Raw genomic sequence first — 18,410 nt, forward strand, 5'->3', positions numbered from 1 at the left:
TGTGTATGATTTGAGGTGGGGGAGAGAAGAAAAGGCACTGTCTATCAAAAATGCAGTCTTTTTCAGGAGTCCCCATCCCAGGGGCCTGATGAACTTTTTCCTGATGAACCCCAGCCAGGGTTCCCCAATCCCTTCAGGATTCCAGCTGAGTCTTTCTAGGTTCTGTAAGGCAGCACCTCCACAGTCATGCTTGTAACAAAGCCAGGATCTTCCTTTAGGAGATCCCTATATAAAATCTCTAGAAGTTCCTGGGGGTAAGGGGAGCAATTTGTGCTTTAGAAGACAAAAAGAGGTACCTTGATATCACAGAGCAGAGAATAACATGAACAAACCTCTAATGTCAGAAATGAACCAAGCTTGTCCAAGCTTTAGACCACCCATTCCATACTGCTGCAAAATCCATGAATCAACTATGCATTTGAGTACCTGGAGATGCAAAGGCTAGAAGGCAGTGGGCCCTGGTCCTACACTGAGTATCCTGATCTCAGCATCCACTTGCCACCCCTAGACCCAGGTTTCCCTGGGCTGAGGGACCTTTCCCAAGTGACAACTGAGGACACATTTTCTGCTAAAGTTGTCCATGCTGGAGCTGGGGTCCAGGGATCATGGGACAGCAGAGACTGATTGGTCAGCTAGTCCCAAAGTTACTGGGACCAGATAGACTGTTAGACAGTGACTGGGGTATGCATGCTGTCCTTCTCTGGTCTCTCAATTCCCCTTTCTTTAGGTGTTTGGCAAGATTGCACTGAATGACACCACAGAAATCAATCGGAACAACAACTTCCAGACGTTCCCCCAGGCTGTGCTACTGCTGTTCAGGTGGGTCTCAGATGACACAGGTACACATACACACACACACACACACAGACACATACACACACACACACACACACACAGACACATACACACACACACACACACACACACACACAGGGCTACTGCTCTTCAGGTGGGTCTCATATGACATAGATACATACACACCACACGCACAGGGCTATTTCTGTTCAGGTAGGTCTCAGATGACATAGGTGCACACAGGCACACTAAGAGGATGTTAGTCCATTCTTGGGGAACCACAGGAACAGGAAAAGAATGGCCTCTTCTTCTCTCCGAGCCAGGAAGTCTCATTACCACTTACACCAACTTTCCACGTGCAGCCACAAGGTACCATACACATCTGGGAGTCCTCTGCCCCAGCCATTAGGAAGCCAAAGATAAGCACCAAGAGCTCTCAGGCTTGGCATCTTACCTGGCACATAGGCAAGCTTCAGCACACTGATCTTGAACAATGTAGCCACCTTCTCTGATAATGTTTACCAAACCATTCTATGGACACCATACTTTTAGAAATGGGTGTGTCTAAGAAGGTGGCATCCTTACTTTGCCCTGAGTCCATCTTTCATATCTGCATCTGTCTCTCTGGGCTCCCATTAATCTACTTATTGCTTCCATCTTCTTCTGTCCTCCCCACTTTGCCTGGTGTTACACTGTAAGACTCCATCTAGTCCCAGGCTGGTAAATGAAGCAATCTCTTTTCAAAAGAAATATTTGCCAAGTCCTTGAGGCCATTTTTCAAAGTACACGATAAAAAGGGGCTACCAAGTGATGCCATCTCCAACCATCTCCTAGAGAACCTGGTCCCATGCCCAAGTCTATTACTGCTTAAAATACTGTTATCAAAATTATGGATATCCTCCCAGATCACATGACCTCAGAACACAAAGCTATCTAGTGTGAGCTGCCATCTTACGATGGCAAGCTAATGCCACACTTAAATGCGGGAGATGGTCGCAGACCTCAGACTGGCCACCAGGCTGATCTCTCCCTCTTTTCTAACGTTTCTAATGGCAGCAAGTGTCTTTTCAAAGAGCAAACCTCTAACGCTGCTGAGGATGGAAAAGAAAACAGTGAGAGTGGGCTCCAGGCGAACCCGGAGTGCTGAGGAACTTCTAATGGAAGAAGGTAGAAGGGATTCAGATCCTGAAAGGATTAGACCTGAAATGAGCACACTTTCAGACAGCGTGAGACTGGGGAGGGTGAGGCAGCATCCAGGAGCATCTCCAGCCTCAGTATCAACAGGGCACAGGAGAGTCCTGACGTTCTGGGGAAGCTCTACTGTGCTCCACAGCATTTTGCATCAATCCCCAGGACTTTGGGGCAGGACAGACCCAGCAGAGCATTCCCTCAGAGACAAGCTACCCACCACACTCCTCACCACATCTTGCCTTTGGTCTGTGATTCCCCAGAGAGCTCCCATAACAAGAACGTTATTCAGAGAGCTGGGTTCTCAGTCACAAAGAACAATAATCCCAAAACTATGAGGAATATCAGAGAGAAGAGGTGTCTGCATCATGCCCAAGTTACAAATAAATGAACACACAGGGAGCAGAAAGGAGAGAGTAGACCCAGAAGACTTGAAATTAAATACAATTCACATTGTTAGGGCGGCTGAAGACTGTAACGCTTCTGTTAAATTGCTAAACAGAGCAAAGAAGGAAGGGAAAATGCAATGGTTAAATATTTTTATTCCCTTTCTAAAATACTTTTAAACAGCTGAGATGGGTAGCAGAAAAAATTCAGCTAAAAATGAATCGACGAGCTGAAAGATCAACTGGGGTTCCTTTACTATATAACCGAAGTACAATAAAATATAAAGTATGAAATAAAGACTAAGACAAGGAGAATAGAGATAGGAAAACCCTACTGTGTGATAGACATTCCAGACCAGAACAGAAGAAATGAAGAGAGCAAACCACATGCTCATGATCAAATAAAATTTCAAAAAAAATTAATAAAAAAAGATGTGAGCCTTCCAATCGAAATAATCCAGTGAGTGCAGAATGGGTTAACAGGTAAATCTTTAACCCACTGGGGTGGGAGCTCTCTCCTATACCCGTGGGAACTCAAAAGGCTGGTACAGGAGAATCATAAGTTCAAAGCTAGTTTGGGTTATAAGACAAGGCCTTTCTTCAATCTCATCTTCAAATACCGTAACTGTTTATGACTTTTTAGAATGCTAACCAATGAAAAAAAAAAATTCAGGGTTTCCAAACTCTAACACACTGAAGAAAGGTAAGCTCTCCAAAGCTGGTTTTATTGTTGTTTTATTTTTGTTTTTTGTTTGTTTGTTTGGTTGGTTGGTTGGTATTATAAGACTAGCTGTGGAAAGACACGACAGAAAAGAAAACTGTAGACCAATATCGCTAATTAACAAATACAAAAATCCTCAACAGAATACTAGCAGACTTAATTGAACAGTACATTAAAAACATCATTCAATGCATGCAGGAGGGATTTAAACCTAGAGTGCCCTTGTGCCCCTCATATGTAAATCAGGAAATATGACAGTACATTAACAGAAAGGCATCTCAGTAGCTGAGAGTTACTGTGCGATTCATCTGTATGACCAGGGGTAAAGGGCATGTTAAATATTGAAAGTCAGCAACTAGAGACATAGAGATTGAATGTGCACCTTTCGAGGCCTGGAAGGAGAACACATATGTAGCTCAGTGCGCAGGGCTCCTTTTACAACCCCAAGGTCAGATTCTGCGCACTGCCCGAGAGCAAACCACTAGATCCAAAAACTGGACAAGGGGAACTACAACAGTTCATCAAAAGGAAGGGTGAAAGAGACACTTAAATCCAGAAAAAGGGGACGATGAAGTAAAAAGAAAGGAGAAAGATAATACAGAGATACTAAAATTCAAGCTTGTTAAAATTTTCCATTAAAAGTCAAGCATGACAACCAGCTGGAGCAGGGCTGCTTTCCTGCACTGAGCAGTAGCCCTTCCTGTCGTTATGGACCAATGTGTGCCGGAGAAAAGCTATGCAGATCCAATGCCAGGCTGCCTAGTGCATCTCATTATCTGGACCCTGCCAGAGCTGGCAAGACCCACAAACATCCCAATCTCTTAAAGATTATATTCAGCAATATTTGGTGGAAAGGCCCACGGGTGAAGAATGTAAGATAGAACCAGAGCACCTAGAGCTCCAAATCCCGCCTCCTTAAGGTATCCTGTAACGCAAACACTGCATGGCCGTCTGGGGAAAATAATGTACTTTAAAAGATAAGTAAGAGACCAAACTACACTAGAAAATGAATAAGGCCATGGAAGCCATGAGTCAGCTGCCAGGTCATGCAACTTTTCTCTCTGAAACCATCTATCTCTCTACTGCTGACCAAAGCCAGCCAATGGGAGGGTTTCTAAAATAAGAGCAGGCCTTTTAAAAGACAAACAAACAGCAATAAAAGTTCAACCACGGAAACACAGAGAAAGTACAATGAAAAAATGTATGCCAATCTGCTTAGGAATTTAAATGAAGTAGATGCTTTTTTGTTGTTACTTTAAGGCATGGTGTCTACCTATCCCTGACTAGCCCGAAACTCACCATGTAAATTGAGCTAGCCTCAGACTCACAGAGATTCCCCCTACCTTTGCCTCTGTCTCCAGAGTGCCACTTCTGGCTGAAGTGAAAGCTTTTATCTAGGAAAATACAAATTGCACAAATTTTATTAAGAAGAAAAGCTTCGCTCCAGGGTAAGACCACACATCCAAGAGTATTTGGGCAGCAATAAATTGATCTTGATAGGCCTTTTTTTTTAGGAAAAAAAAAAGATTAACTGGAAAAGCATTGATAAATCAAGAAAGCTATAAATTTAGAGAACAAATTATGTGAAAATGTTTCCATTAGTGTAGGCTTCTGGACTGCCACTAATCACATAAATCAAAATGAGTAGAGCCATTTAGTTCAAGCCTATCAGAGGGAGAGCCTTCTCTGCAAGGTGCAGATTAGTGCTAATTTTAACACTGAAATGCTCTCAATAAATGAGTAACATTAGCTACAATAGATATTGAAAAGGCTGTCAAAAATCCCAGCCTTTTACAAGGCCCGTGATGATGCGTTTTCATCTGTGACCGAGGAATAAATGATCCCTTGTCATGCAAACTCAGCAATAGAAAGAGGCAGGAGCCTCCCCACTCAGCCTATAAGATGAACAAGTACTGATGTTTAAAAATAGATGCAAGGAATTATAAACACTAAAATGTGGGGCACCACCATTCGAAGACAAAGGACCAAGGCAAGTGTAGAAAAGGCAAACAAATCAGCTTTATAAAGAGTAGGTAGGGTCAGTGAGCTGGGGGAGCCACTGAGAAAATCACGAGCATGAGCTAATTGATTGGTAAATACGTTAGTCAAGATAATGTGTCCTTGCTTTTTCTAGCCAATATTTTGTCAAATGTTCTATCCAGTGCAGTAATGTAAGAAAGATGGGCTGGGGCAATACCTTGTCCCTGTCCTGTGAGCACAAGGACCTGAGTTTAAAGCCTCAGTTGCTGTGGTTGCACTGCAAACAGTACATACGTGAGTGCATGTGTGTGTACTTTGAATGCATTACAATTAAAATAAATAAAACTAGAGACAAGCTATCTACCAGAGTGAGACACTTTTAGCACATGTAGCTAACAAAGGAATTATTGTGAAAATACCAAGGACCCTTCAAATGAACAAGGAGATACATAGCCCATCACTCTAATGAGCAAATCCATGCAATGAAGGGGCAAAACCCTCTGAGGGAGCCTTGCCTCCATGGGTGAGAGTGGTCAGTTGAGGTGTGACCTCTCGTTGTAGGTGTGCCACTGGGGAGGCCTGGCAGGATATTATGCTAGCCTGTATGCCAGGCAAGAAGTGTGCTCCAGAGTCTGAGCCCAGCAACAGCACGGAAGGGGAGACCCCCTGTGGCAGCAGCTTTGCTGTCTTCTACTTCATCAGCTTCTACATGCTCTGTGCCTTCCTGGTAAGCAGAAATGGGACTTGGCAACACAGAGATGGGGACGGTTTTTGGGCAGCGTGGGGTCAGGCAATCCCAGCAAAAGGATTGGGAAGACTGAATTAGTAGAGATGTCTCACCTCTGAAAAGAGCTAGAAGCCTTGGCCCATAGCAACTCAGCTAGAACTCTTCATCCATTTGTGGCTCTTGTTGTGGTGGCTTTGTTGTACAAGACAAAGATGTGTGGAAGCCCAGGATGAACACTTGTATGTCTCTGGTACCTTGCTCAGGAGTAAGGGGAAGATGACCAGACAGAGCCTCTGTCTGTCTCTGGCTCCTTGGTAGAAAGAAGCTGTTCTGTCTACATAGAGGGTTCATCCCTCACAGTGCTCAAGGGAACAGTGTTGAGGTCATATCCAAGAAACCCAAATTCTAGCAGTTGGGAATCCAAATGCTAGAACATTGCCGATACTTGGAAATGTTGTCTTTTGACTTTCTGGGCACTAGCCGATGACGTGGGCTTAGACAGCAAATGTATAAAAGCTTTGACAAACACCTCAGTGTGCCAACTGTTCCCTGCAGATCATCAACCTCTTTGTAGCTGTTATCATGGACAACTTTGACTACCTGACTAGGGATTGGTCTATCCTTGGTCCCCATCACCTGGATGAATTCAAGAGAATCTGGGCCGAGTATGACCCTGAAGCCAAGTAAGTTTCTGAAGGAAACCGTGGCTCCCCACACTGAGAGGCAGGGTTGAGTGTCCTGTAGAAGAGATCAGACAGGGGTCAGCACTGGGTATGCTAACTGAGATAATCAGAAAGCCAGCAAGATGAGGCCAAGTACCATTCACTGAGAGGAACATATCAATTGAATAAAAGAATAAGACTCTAGTGTCAAAAAGAAAGAAAGGAAGGATTGAAGGATTGAAGGAAGGAAGGAAGGAAGGAAGGAAGGAAGAAAGAAAGAAAGAAAGAAAGAAAGAAAGAAAGAAAGAAAGAAAGAAAGAAAGAAAGACTGACTCACATTGGGTCATTAGGGACAGGTAGACTTTAGCTCCATCTCAACCTCTGGTTTATGAAAGTTCTTACCTGTAACTGTTGACTGGCCATCCCTAAATCCCTTCTAGCCAAATGGTTAGTTGATTGAACAACAAAATATACTGGAATTTAATTACATCACTAGTGTTCCTTCCATCTGGAGCAAAGGGCTAACAGATGTTTGTCTTCCTTTTCTAGGGGACGGATCAAACACTTGGATGTGGTGACCCTTCTCCGTCGAATTCAGCCCCCACTGGGTTTTGGGAAATTGTGTCCTCACCGTGTGGCCTGCAAAGTAAGAAATGACTGTCCCTGAGGGAAAGGACAAATATGGGCAGCTAGCTACTTGTTTGCCTTTGTGACTCTTAAGGGAATAAAGATACTTTAGGTACTTAGAGAAATGAATGTGAGCAAGATTCTATTTTAAGGACCTTCCAGGTCTACATTCCCAAGGCTATGGAAGAGCAGCGGGCATGGTGAATGTCTTATGCCCCGTGAGGGAAATAGACATCTATCTGAGTAAAGGATTGGTTCAGCCCATCAGGTTGCACCACCCAGGTGACCTAGGGTAATAGGTTAGGAATTTTTACCCAAAACCAGAGAAACATTAGAGAGACCACGAGTAAAATGCAAACTTCACCCAGACAAGGATCTGCCAGCTTTTTATTAAGTTCCTAAGAGAGTCTATGATCCAAACCCAGTTGGGACAAGCACCAGGCTCTGATAGGCACAGCTTCTGATTGAACTTCTGCTCTAGATCCTGCCACATGGCCCAGTAACTGCTGAGTGCTGTCCCCTCACTCAGTTACCATTCCTCACCCATCCTCCAACTCTGTGTTTTCAGTAAGAATCCTGATGAGCTCAGAAAGAGCTAAGGAAAAGGAAAGCAGAGAGCCGAGCTGTAGACAGAAAGAAACACTAACAGCCATTGATCTCCCTGGATAGCCCATTCATGGATAACAGAGCTGAGGAAGCAGGGGACATATACTTAAGCTCTGTGGTTGTAATATTTTCCTGGCCAGTATCCATGCTTTATTCCATAAAAAACTTCAGGAAGTTTCCATGGGTCCATTGTGGTTGGAGTTTTTAGAAGAGACACACTCAACACAGGGCTTCTTTACCTTAGAGCAGAGAGGGAGAAAGAGAACAAGCCCTACATCCTAATCGAGCCCTAGATCCTAATACCCTCCTCGAGGGCATGGCGTCCAATGACTTATTCCCACTAGACTCCACCTCCTGAAAGTTCCACCATGTCCCAAGTGTGCTGAGACAGGGAACTGAGCCTTTATAACATGGCCTTCAGACGACATTTACGATTCAAGCTGTAAGAAGTCCAGATCAAATGTAAGTAAGATCAAGCAGCCCAGAGGAAACTGAAGTGTGCAGGTCATGACCTCCAGATGGGCCTGAAAGGGCTGAGAGCTGGGACAGAAACTCCCTAACTTGGTATCTAAGAGACTCAAAATGATGCGTTCGTTCTGGGGAAAATATGACCCTTAGCAAAATATTCACAGGAAGACCCCATATGGTGTAAGAGGTGACATCACTGCCATTCACAGTGGGCATTCAGCTCTTTCTCCTGATGACCCCTGTGTGTGCTGCTGACTCAGCAAAGGAGCAGGATGCCAATAGAGCATGTTTTGGGGGTGGAGAGCAACGTAATCCTGTCTGGATGAATGAATTTGGGATCAGGTTTGAAGTAGAGGTAAATATGTCTATACGCAGTCTTCTCATGGTCCCACTTCATGGGAGAATGGCTATTTCTGTCTGGCAACAAGTGGTGCCTAGAAAATACCTGGCACACGGCTGTTCTTGCTGCTAGTAGAGAGAACAACTGTATCTGTAGGTGTGAGCACAGAGCAGGAAAGAACCCTTTGAGGATGTCTAAGGAGTGTGGAGGTACAAGAATAACCACAGAGCACAGTTTCTCCCTGGAAAAATCTTTGAAAACACTGTGGCGAGCCAGTGCATACCCCCCAACTCCCAGAAGCACCCATCCAAGTTTCTAGGAACCTCCCAACCTTCCTGCCACATGGTTGTACAGAGCCTTTAAGAACTGCCTGCCATTGTCACTGACTGGGCCTCTTTTCCCCTCCAGCGTCTGGTGTCCATGAACATGCCTCTCAACAGCGATGGGACAGTCATGTTCAATGCTACCCTGTTTGCCCTCGTCAGGACAGCCCTGAGGATCAAAACAGAAGGTAATAGCTCCTGTGGACCACTGGCAGGAGGATGCCTGGGAAGGTCTAGCATCCCCACGACGCTCTTGCCTGCACAGCATCAGTGCAGAATACCACTGGCAGCCGCACTGACTCTGAGAACCACTGCACGCTTGCAATTTGCCTTGGTTCCTAAATAGCCCTTTGCCGCGGCTTATTTACTGTGAACTTTTCTTTTCCATCAAACCCTAGACACCGCTGCAGTAACCTTCTGAGGACTGAGGGTTTAGTGCAGAATGAGGAGGAAGCAGCCATTAGGCAGAGCAGGACCAAGCCCCCTTAGCAGCAGGCGCATCTCCCAAACACTCGGTTCTCTTTTGAAATTGAAAGGACCTATGTTGGAAAGGTGACCATGACAAGCGGTGACTGTGGTAAATAGAAGCCCTGGCATGAGATTGCTAAGGGTTACGATGCCATGTGTGTTCCACTACTCAGATCACCCCCTCAGGCTGCTTACAACACAGGGCCCTTCTAGTTTGCCCTGCAGGTTGGCAGCAGAGCAGCCCTGGTGAAGGCATCTGTTGTCCATCTCACTGGTGAGTGCTCTGCACTGCTCTGAGATATGTGTGTGAACACACCCCCAAAGATACTGCTGCTCCCCAAGACACCCAACCCAAGTGCCTCTTAGGAGTGTGGTCAGAGAACAAAAGCTATGAGCTGCTCAAAGGGTTCCTGCCTCTGCGCAGCATCTGGATCCGTGAAGCCCCCATGTCTAGGGGTTGTGGGGTGTCTGGGAACCTGCATTTACAGCTAGCCGCACAGACACCTCATGGATGAACTAGAGTTTGACATCACTGTTGTAACCTAAGGCCCAGGCTTCTAGCCAGTGTCCTCGGTGCAGCAGAAAGGCACTGGGCACCACACACAGCAGAGCACAGTGTATGTGTGTAACTGTTTCTTGTCTTGCTTTGGTTTCCATATTGTGAGATAGTAAAAGGTGGTGGCATCTGTCATTTACTTCCAAGGCCACCCAAAAAGATGCCCCCTTTAGTTATGTTCTTCCAGACAGCAACAGGCACAAGGGAACCGAGAACCAATCCTGCAATGTACAGGTCAGGATAATAAGCCAACCTTTCAAAACTAAAAACAGGTCAAATTCTCCTGGTAAACTAAAAAGGAAGCAAAAACTAAAAATGACATTAGTGCAAAACTTCAGTCTAAGGTAGGTATAAATAGGCCTGTTGCTGATGAGAGAATTCAGTGCACACTTAATGCATGCGTGCATGTAACAGACAAAATCAGAGGATGTCTGCTGATGTATTAATATTGAACACCACTGACTGGTGTGTATCCACATGTCAGATGGTAGATTAGAGCTGGTCCTTCCAAATTCTCTACAGTGAATATTATTTCCTTTCAGTTCCAAGAGAAGGGTCTCCTTTTCCAGGGAGAAAAGACAGAATGGTTGCTAGAAGGAATGTGTTGTAATACTTACAGCTTGGTGCACGTTAATAATGTAGGTTTTTGGCTCCAGGAAGGAATAAAAAGCATTTGTGTATAGAGGACAAGATTTAGCAATGCTGAACGTGCACTGCACAGGCCAACCAGATCTCAGGGAACTGATGCCAATACCTGAGGGCCACACTGAGGGGCTGCCAAATTCTCAGTCACCAATAACCACTGCTAGGAAGTGGGAAATCTTGAAGAGAGAAGCCAGCCAGTGGGATATACAGTTAATTAAATGTTAATTTAAAAAAAACACTTAAACATAAAGGCTCTTGGGGATGGCCACCAAGGGTGTATAATACCCCAGGACTCAAGGCTGAGCTCCATCCAAAACATGCCTTCTATGAACTTACTACATAAGTCTGGGAGCCAGCACCACGCTCAGAAGAAATGGGACAAAACACCAACATTTGTAAGACTAGGACATAGCAGCCTTCGTGCCCCCTTAAGGCATTTGTAAATGGAAGCAACTGGATAGAACTTAACATGTGCCTTGAGAACAAGAACCCTTATCCAAAGCCAAGTATGAAGATGAATAAGATTTTTTTTATTGGAACACTGAAGGAGAAGAAGGTATTTAAAGATATTTAAATTGGGCTTGGTGGGTAGCTCAGGGTGGAATGGTGGCTAGCCTGTGTGAGACCCAAGGTTCAGACCCCAGCCCTGGAAACTGAGAGATAAACATAAGCATATCACGATGAAGTAGTAATTGGTGAAGCTCCATGGTTACGTGGGTTGTTATGGAAACAAATGAAAATCTAAAAGATATGGAGGCTCCTTTTGGAGATGCATCTGTTCCTTAGGTCTGACCAGATGATCTCAAATGTGGTTCTTCTCACAGTGTAAGAGAGCAGACACCCAAAGAGAGGTGCTGGCAGTCTGGTTCTTTCCGGAGACCTTGGGGAGAAATGAGTTCCATCTCTCTGGCTTCAGGTGGTCTCAATCACATTGGATGTGTGGTCCACCTAACACATCATTACTTCACTAGTTAGCTCTGTGAAGACTCCATTTCTAGGTAAATTCACATACTGAGGTCTCAGAAAGTTTGAGGGTATTTTTCTCAACCCGGTGCAAAAGCCGAGTTTATCTGCACATTGGTTTATCCAGGATTCTTTCACTGCATGTATCAGAAACCACCAAGTCCAGAAGGATTGCACATGCTTGTGATCCCAGCATTTGAAAGCCCAAAGCAGGAGGATCGTGGGTTTGAGGCTAATCTTAGATAAAAAATCATCTCTTGTTTGAGAAAACACCTGCAGTGAAGGGAACTGATAGCCTGCTGGGATGCCTGGGAGGTGTCCAGCTTCAACTGCAGTGTGAATTTGATGCTCAAGGCTCTCAGGAGCCTCACTCCTCATGACTGCCTCTGCTTGCCTTCCATGTACCAATCCAGAGCTGTGTCTAAACTCAGTCAGCCTAACCCCAGAGCTCACAGTTTGCCATCCCCTCCCATATGATAGCGGTGACTGTCAGACATATCCTCTTCCCATTGCTCTGCAGCAAACCCTATAGACTTCACAGCTTCAAACAACACCTGAAGTCCAGCCACAGAGAAGTTGGGGGGGGGGGAGAGGGCTCTCTGCTCAGGGCCTCCCAAGACCAAACTCAGTACACTAATTAGGCCATGCTCCCTCCTGGAGGCTCTGAGGAAGATGCCACCTCCAAGCTCATTCAGGTTGTGACTAGAATTTCTCTCCCACTACTCTGTGGATCCACTACTCTGTGGTCCCTGTTTCCCCACTAGCTGCCTGTCAGCGAGGAATGTCTTAGCACGCTGACTGCTTTCCTCAGTACACAGTATCCATTCATGTAGCCCTCTCAGGACCCACGTGCCCTACTTTTCTGCTCCCAGCCGGTCCTACTTTTAAACTAAAATAATCTTTTTTAATAAGTCTACAGTGAACGAAGTATATGCACACACACACACACACACACACACACACACACATATGAACTCTGGATGTTTAATAGGCTCCTGTGATGAATTCAGAGGCATCGTTTCCCTTTGGTCATGTAATAGGTACTGTGTGACATAATCTAATCACAGGAATTTCATGTATCATATCCTCACTTCAAGGGGTTACACAGTGAGTGTGTGCACACCGGTAGTGAGGGAAGCTATCCTTGGGAGGAGCCTGGGGTCCTTTCTAGCATGTCCCCAATTGCTTCTCCACCAGTAGGAGGCTAGTGTCTCAGGCAGCGTACATCTAATGAAGCCTGTTTTACCAGTGGAGAGAGGAAGTCCAAACTACCAGAACTACCTTCTGGTTTCTGTCTCCACTGTTAGATTTCTTTACTTCCTTCCCTGGGGGACTCAGCAGACAGCCTGTGGATACATATGTGCCCCCTGTGTTGTATATGTATGTGGGGGGAGTGGACTGTCCTTCCCTTGAAAGGTCTCCATTTGCTGCAGCAGCACAGGAGGTCACTATGAAATGTCGCCATCATGATCAACCTTGGTGACGTCCTGCAGGGCAAACAGTATCATGTCTGAGACATGAGTGTCTGCAGGTACCACAGGCTCTGTGGCACTAACCAGGAGAGGAAGCAGCTTGGAGTTTGGGGAAGGACTTTGAGCTAGCTAGCAATGGAGTAAGGAGGGAAGGGGAATGCCTTGGACAGGGCAAGAGAGGAAAGTCACAAGGGGGATAAGATCATAAGATAGACAGGGATGGGGAAGGAGGAACTAGAACATAGGAAGGCAAGGGAAACAACTGTGATGGATCAGGGTGATCTGTGGGGCTAAGGCCATCATTCATGGCTTCCTGGTGCCCATCCAGGGAAGGTTTTCAGAGTGTACTCCCTTCTATCAGGGAACCTAGAGCAAGCCAATGAGGAGCTGCGGGCCATCATCAAGAAAATCTGGAAGAGGACCAGCATGAAGCTGTTGGACCAGGTGGTGCCCCCTGCAGGTGGTAAGTACTCCCTGCATTCCCAGACCAGGGCTATGTGCTTTCTCCACTTTCTTGCCCTCCAGCTATGCTGTCATTAACAGGGCAGACACAGCCCTTGAGACTTCCATGCTTGAGTCTCTAGTGTTTCTGGATCCTTCTATTCTGGACCCTTCTGTGGACTCAGGGGCCCTACTAGGTTGCAATGTCCTACACACACTTGGATGCAAACCATCAAGTTAGAAATCTGCTGTAACCCCACGTACCTACATGGGAACAGGCAAACCCTTCCTTGCTATGGGTTTGGCAGAACTTTCCTGGGAACTCTATAGAATATGGATATATGTTTTCCCATAGGCCACTAGGCTAGCTGCTCTAGAGTTGTTCTAGAGCTCTGGAAGGAAAGGTGCCTGAGATTCACCATAGCTTTTCTAAAAGCTCATTTCTCCCCCAGAGTAGCGTTTCTCATGCCTACCAAGCCACAAGCCCCTTTTCCTAGCAAGTACTTCGCCCCAGCTGCAATCCCAAGGTGATATCATAAGTAACGTGCCTGCACTTGTAATTGCCACAGCACTAGTAGGATGCCTAGAGTGGAGTGTGCTAAAAGCAACTGCATCCAATCTACAAATGCTTGGTACGAGGCCTGTACAAAGAGCTACAGCAACTGATGGAGGTTACACACAGGCCTTAGAATGAGTAACTGTTGAAAGAAACAAGACCATGAATATTGTCAACACTTTCATTTTTTGAAATAAAATTTTATTGAATATTTTATGCACTTACATTTCAAATGTTATCCCCTTTCCCTGCTCTCCCACTCTCCCTCCCTTCTCCCCCTGCTTCTATGGTGATGCTCCCACTTCGACCCACCCACTCCCACCTCAACACCCTGGCATTCCCCTACACTGGGGAAACGAGCCTTCACAGAACCAAGAGCCATTCCTCCTATTGATGCCAACGTTTATTTTGTTAACATGCTAGATGAACCCACACATTCTGGAAACATCCTTAGGAGGTGATTCTTCCTGTTTGAGAGCCACCTCTGAAAGGGAGGCTATGAGTCACCGTGTGTCATCTCATGGTCTGCTGCACTGTTTTCCTTGCTGCCCGAAGCATCTCTGTGAGGTTCACACTAGGCACTGGTGTTCTTAGAAGGAATGCAGGTTTCCCAGTGAGTTCAGTGTAGACTTAGGCATCCAGCTCAGGCCTGAAGGAACCTAGGACTCCAAGTTCATTCTCAGTTTCCCTCATCAGGAGTCTACAGGGTTTTCTCTTCCATGTAGAAATGAGTCCCAGCTCCATGGCAAGCCCAGAACTTCTGTAGAGTAAGCTACTCGAGTTGGCTACTCTCAAGGAACAGCGAGGATCAGGAAAGCCATCACGGGTCCCGCGGCTCAGCCCAGCCATCTGTCTCTCTTACACATGGCAGGAGACAAGATGAAGGGGCCACTTGCTTGGCATGAAACATTCCCCTGGGAGCTTATAGTTTCCCTACCAGTTAGCTCACTCCTAAGATCTAGACTAGGTCATGTGTGATCTGGTGCACCCAACCTAGCAAGGACACCCGTCAAGCCAGTCTACCTGGCTGGAAGGGAAATCAACCTTGTGTTGGCAGTTAGGAGACTGACCATTTCATGGTAAGTGGAATCAAACAAGACTTAGTAATGTTCATTCTGGAGAGGTGAAAACTAAGATGGGAAATAACCTTGACAAGATCCTACTTTTTCTGTGAGGGGAAAAATGAAGAAAACAAAAGAGCCAGGTACAGACAGGAACGTATGTTTCTGGCTCCAGCTACCCAGATGGGTCACTTGATCCCAGGACTTGGAGGCCAGCTGGGCAAGATAGGGAGAACTTGTCTCAATTAAAAAGGATAAGAACATGCTTGCTTGTTTCTGGAGAGGTACTTGAGAAACTAATGTGATGAGCAGTCAAGGTGGTGAGTACGGAGACAGGGATGTGGTCTACTGAAAAATGGATAAAGCCAATATGCTAAAGAAATTTTAGGTGCTGAAAAAGAAAATCAAGGTGACCTGGTGGGATCTCTCATCTTTTTCTCCTCTCCGTGTGCCTTAGATGACGAGGTCACAGTGGGCAAATTCTATGCCACCTTCCTGATCCAAGAATACTTCAGGAAATTCAAGAAGAGAAAAGAACAGGGGCTAGTGGGCAGGCCCTCACAGAGGAACGCACTGTCCTTGCAGGTAAGGGGTTAGAGGGGATACCCACACTCAAAGGTCCTGGTTACAACTCTGTGACCCTATTAAGGGTCCAAACCCTGCTAGCTACCTAGAGGCTAGGTCCCCTCACAGCATTTGTGAGCACTGTAAACCTTCCTGAAGACAGCTATGAGAAGGCAATGTGCCCCCCACTTGCATTCTGGCCTGCATGTTTCCCTCAACAGTCCTGATGGCTTTCCCAGCCCCTGGTTCTTGCTGATCCTGTAACATGCCTTCATCCCCACTAGACAGACAAATAGATTCTTCTGCTCTAGAATGATGGGGGCAGAAGTGTCCAAGGGAAGCCTGTCATCTGGTGTGGGGTCCCAGCTGCCCGCAGAGCAGAGAGGCAGGGACTTGGGGAGAAGCAGCAAGGTCCTGGCCAACCAAAGATCAGTAAACAGGACTTGGATCTTCACGCGCCCTTCTGGGTTCCAGGCTGGCTTACGCACCTTGCATGACATTGGGCCTGAGATCCGGCGGGCCATCTCTGGGGACCTGACTGCTGAGGAGGAGCTGGACAAGGCTATGAAGGAGGCGGTGTCTGCTGCCTCTGAAGATGACATCTTCAGGGTAAGTGCCATGACTGGTGTCCTTCAGGAAGTTCAGTCTGGGACAACAGTGCACTAAGTCAGTGTTTTGCCTGGTCTCTCCGAGGAGTGCCCCACTCTTCCTAGTCAGCCATCTCCTGATCCCCTCTCCCCTTTCTGAGCCAACACCATGCCATCCTCCTAGGACACAGCAGATCTCAGAGAACAAAAGGACCCTGTTTCTAGAAAGACGTTTGCCTAGAGAAGTTTCTCATCAGAAGGTGTGGAGTAGGACCTTCCTGAGCCACATCTAATCTGAAGACCTGTTTTACTAACAACATTTGAATATCTGGCATATCTAAGTATAAATATAAACTTATGGCTTTTCTTGGAGGAAACAGGTTAAGTGGCCACACTGGGTGTGGGTTCTCACGTGGCAGCTAGACAAACAGCAGCTGCCCTGTCAAGATGGAGCTTGTGATATCCAGGTCACAGCGGTGCCCTCTAGGCCTCTTTTCCTAGAGTAATATTAATGCAGTGTGAAAGATCACACACTGCTGTGCCCTAAGACTCCAGTCTCCCATCTTCCTCCCTCTCTTGTTTTGTTGCCAATCCCAGTCCCCAGATCAGTTTTCAAGACTATAAAGCACACAGGGAAGCAAGCCCAGCACACCCTGCTATGGCCAGCCTTGCCATCTTATTGGCCTCACTAAGATGTCATCAGTGAATGGCTTCAGAGATACAGAACACCACTCTTACAGGACCCTAGAAACGCAAGAACCAGAACCCAAGGACCTTCAGATGTCAAGGGTTAGACAAACCTTACAAACCACCACTTCCCCCAGTGCTCACTCTGGAACGAAGTGGGAATATTGGAGAAAAACACATATCCCTGACTTCAAATCTCAGAGAATCCCCTACAGGAAAGGGAGCCATGCTATAACTGACCCAGCATATAAGCAGCTGGCTTCTGCAGAGGACAGCCATCTCAGACTTGTCCCTGAAACCCAACCTCAGTCTCCAGTGCTCTTTCGGGAACAAACTTCCAGGGAGGCTTCTAGACCAGCAACCTTCTGCCTGTCTGGGCACATAAGGAATTCCTGTCCTGGTGCTGTGTGGGAACTGTGGGGCTTTGAGCATCTAAGTCCCTCCCTTTACCGTGTGTCCAGAGTGTGACAGAGGTCAAGCTCGCCCCATGTGTCCTGTGCCTCTCAACCACTGCCATACAAGGGAGGCAGGGATGAGTGGGAGGGAGCTGTAATGGAAAAGCCTTCTCCACCTACACCTCTGTCTCTTCTACAGAGGGCTGGAGGCCTGTTTGGCAACCATGTCACCTACTATCAGAGTGACAGCAGGAGCAACTTTCCTCAGACGTTTGCCACCCAGCGCCCGCTGCACATCAACAAGACAGGGAACAACCAAGCTGACACCGAATCACCGTCCCATGAGAAGCTGGTGGACTCCACTTTCACCCCCAGCAGCTACTCATCCACGGGTTCCAATGCCAACATCAACAATGCTAACAACACTGCCCTGGGCCGCTTCCCCCATCCCGCCGGCTACCCCAGCACAGTCAGCACGGTGGAGGGCCATGGGCTTCCCCTGTCTCCTGCTGTCCGGGTACAGGAGGCAGCATGGAAGCTCAGCTCCAAGAGGTAAGCAGGAGGGTAGGCCTGGGCATGAGGCCTGAGGGCTCACACACCCTAACGAGATGACACCAGGGAAGATGGACTTAGAACCTAGGCCTTCTGCTCAGCCTTTGAGCTCCAGTGGTAGAGGTTGAAGCCAGCTTGCTACCCACAGCTGCCCTGCTCACACATGGCAGTCACAGTGAAGACAGCACTGCTCTGTTTCCCAGATGTGCTCCAAGATGCCACACCTCTGACAGTCCTCTCTCCTCTCATCCATCCTCAGCATGTTAACCTGTGACCCTCTAAGATGTGTGACTTGGGCTTATATAACAAAGCCTCTGCCCTTTCCCAAATCCCTAATGATGTCTTATTACATCACCCTTAACTAGCTGCCCTTGCAGCCCCCAGCAGGCTGCACAGATCCTCAGCCCATGGGTTCTTAGGGAGGCTGCCCTTTTTCTTGCCCTCTGTCCCAGAATACAATCAAGAATCTCAAGCATCTTTTCTGAATCCCAGACGCCCTGATCTGCTGTTCACGGAGTGACATACTTGCTCACTGGTTCTCACGAGATCCCACTTGCAAATGGTTACAAGTCTCCACGGCCATGCATTTGCCCAACTGAGTCCAGAAATGTTAATATGGTATCCATCCTACCTACTGTTC

The 18,410-nt window shown here is 46.7% G+C and overlaps 1 protein-coding gene across 26 annotated transcripts in view; it reads left to right on the top strand.

The window, feature by feature from the left end:
• CACNA1C (calcium voltage-gated channel subunit alpha1 C) overlaps positions 1 to 18,410 on the top strand; it is a gene marked incomplete at its 5' end in the record, with an annotated part of 581,859 nt that overhangs the window by 554,854 nt on the left and 8,595 nt on the right. For 20 of the 26 annotated variants that reach the window (XM_080914120.1, XM_080914140.1, XM_080914139.1 and 17 more), the window contains 9 exons: positions 728 to 819; positions 5,632 to 5,797; positions 6,353 to 6,480; positions 7,009 to 7,105; positions 8,909 to 9,011; positions 13,289 to 13,390; positions 15,443 to 15,570; positions 16,024 to 16,158; positions 17,418 to 17,770. In XM_080914120.1, the coding sequence (XP_080770246.1) occupies positions 728 to 819; positions 5,632 to 5,797; positions 6,353 to 6,480; positions 7,009 to 7,105; positions 8,909 to 9,011; positions 13,289 to 13,390; positions 15,443 to 15,570; positions 16,024 to 16,158; positions 17,418 to 17,770 (1,304 nt within the window). Of the gene's footprint in view, positions 1 to 727; positions 820 to 5,631; positions 5,798 to 6,352; positions 6,481 to 7,008; positions 7,106 to 8,908; positions 9,024 to 13,222; positions 13,391 to 15,442; positions 15,571 to 16,023; positions 16,159 to 17,417; positions 17,771 to 18,410 lie in introns of all 26 variants that reach the window. The other 6 variants (XM_080914144.1, XM_080914143.1, XM_080914121.1 and 3 more) reach the window with 1 other exon arrangement.

Source organism: Micromys minutus (genome assembly GCF_963924665.1).
Source record: "Micromys minutus genome assembly, chromosome: 3".
In the NCBI taxonomy this organism is placed as follows: Eukaryota; Metazoa; Chordata; class Mammalia; order Rodentia; family Muridae; genus Micromys; species Micromys minutus.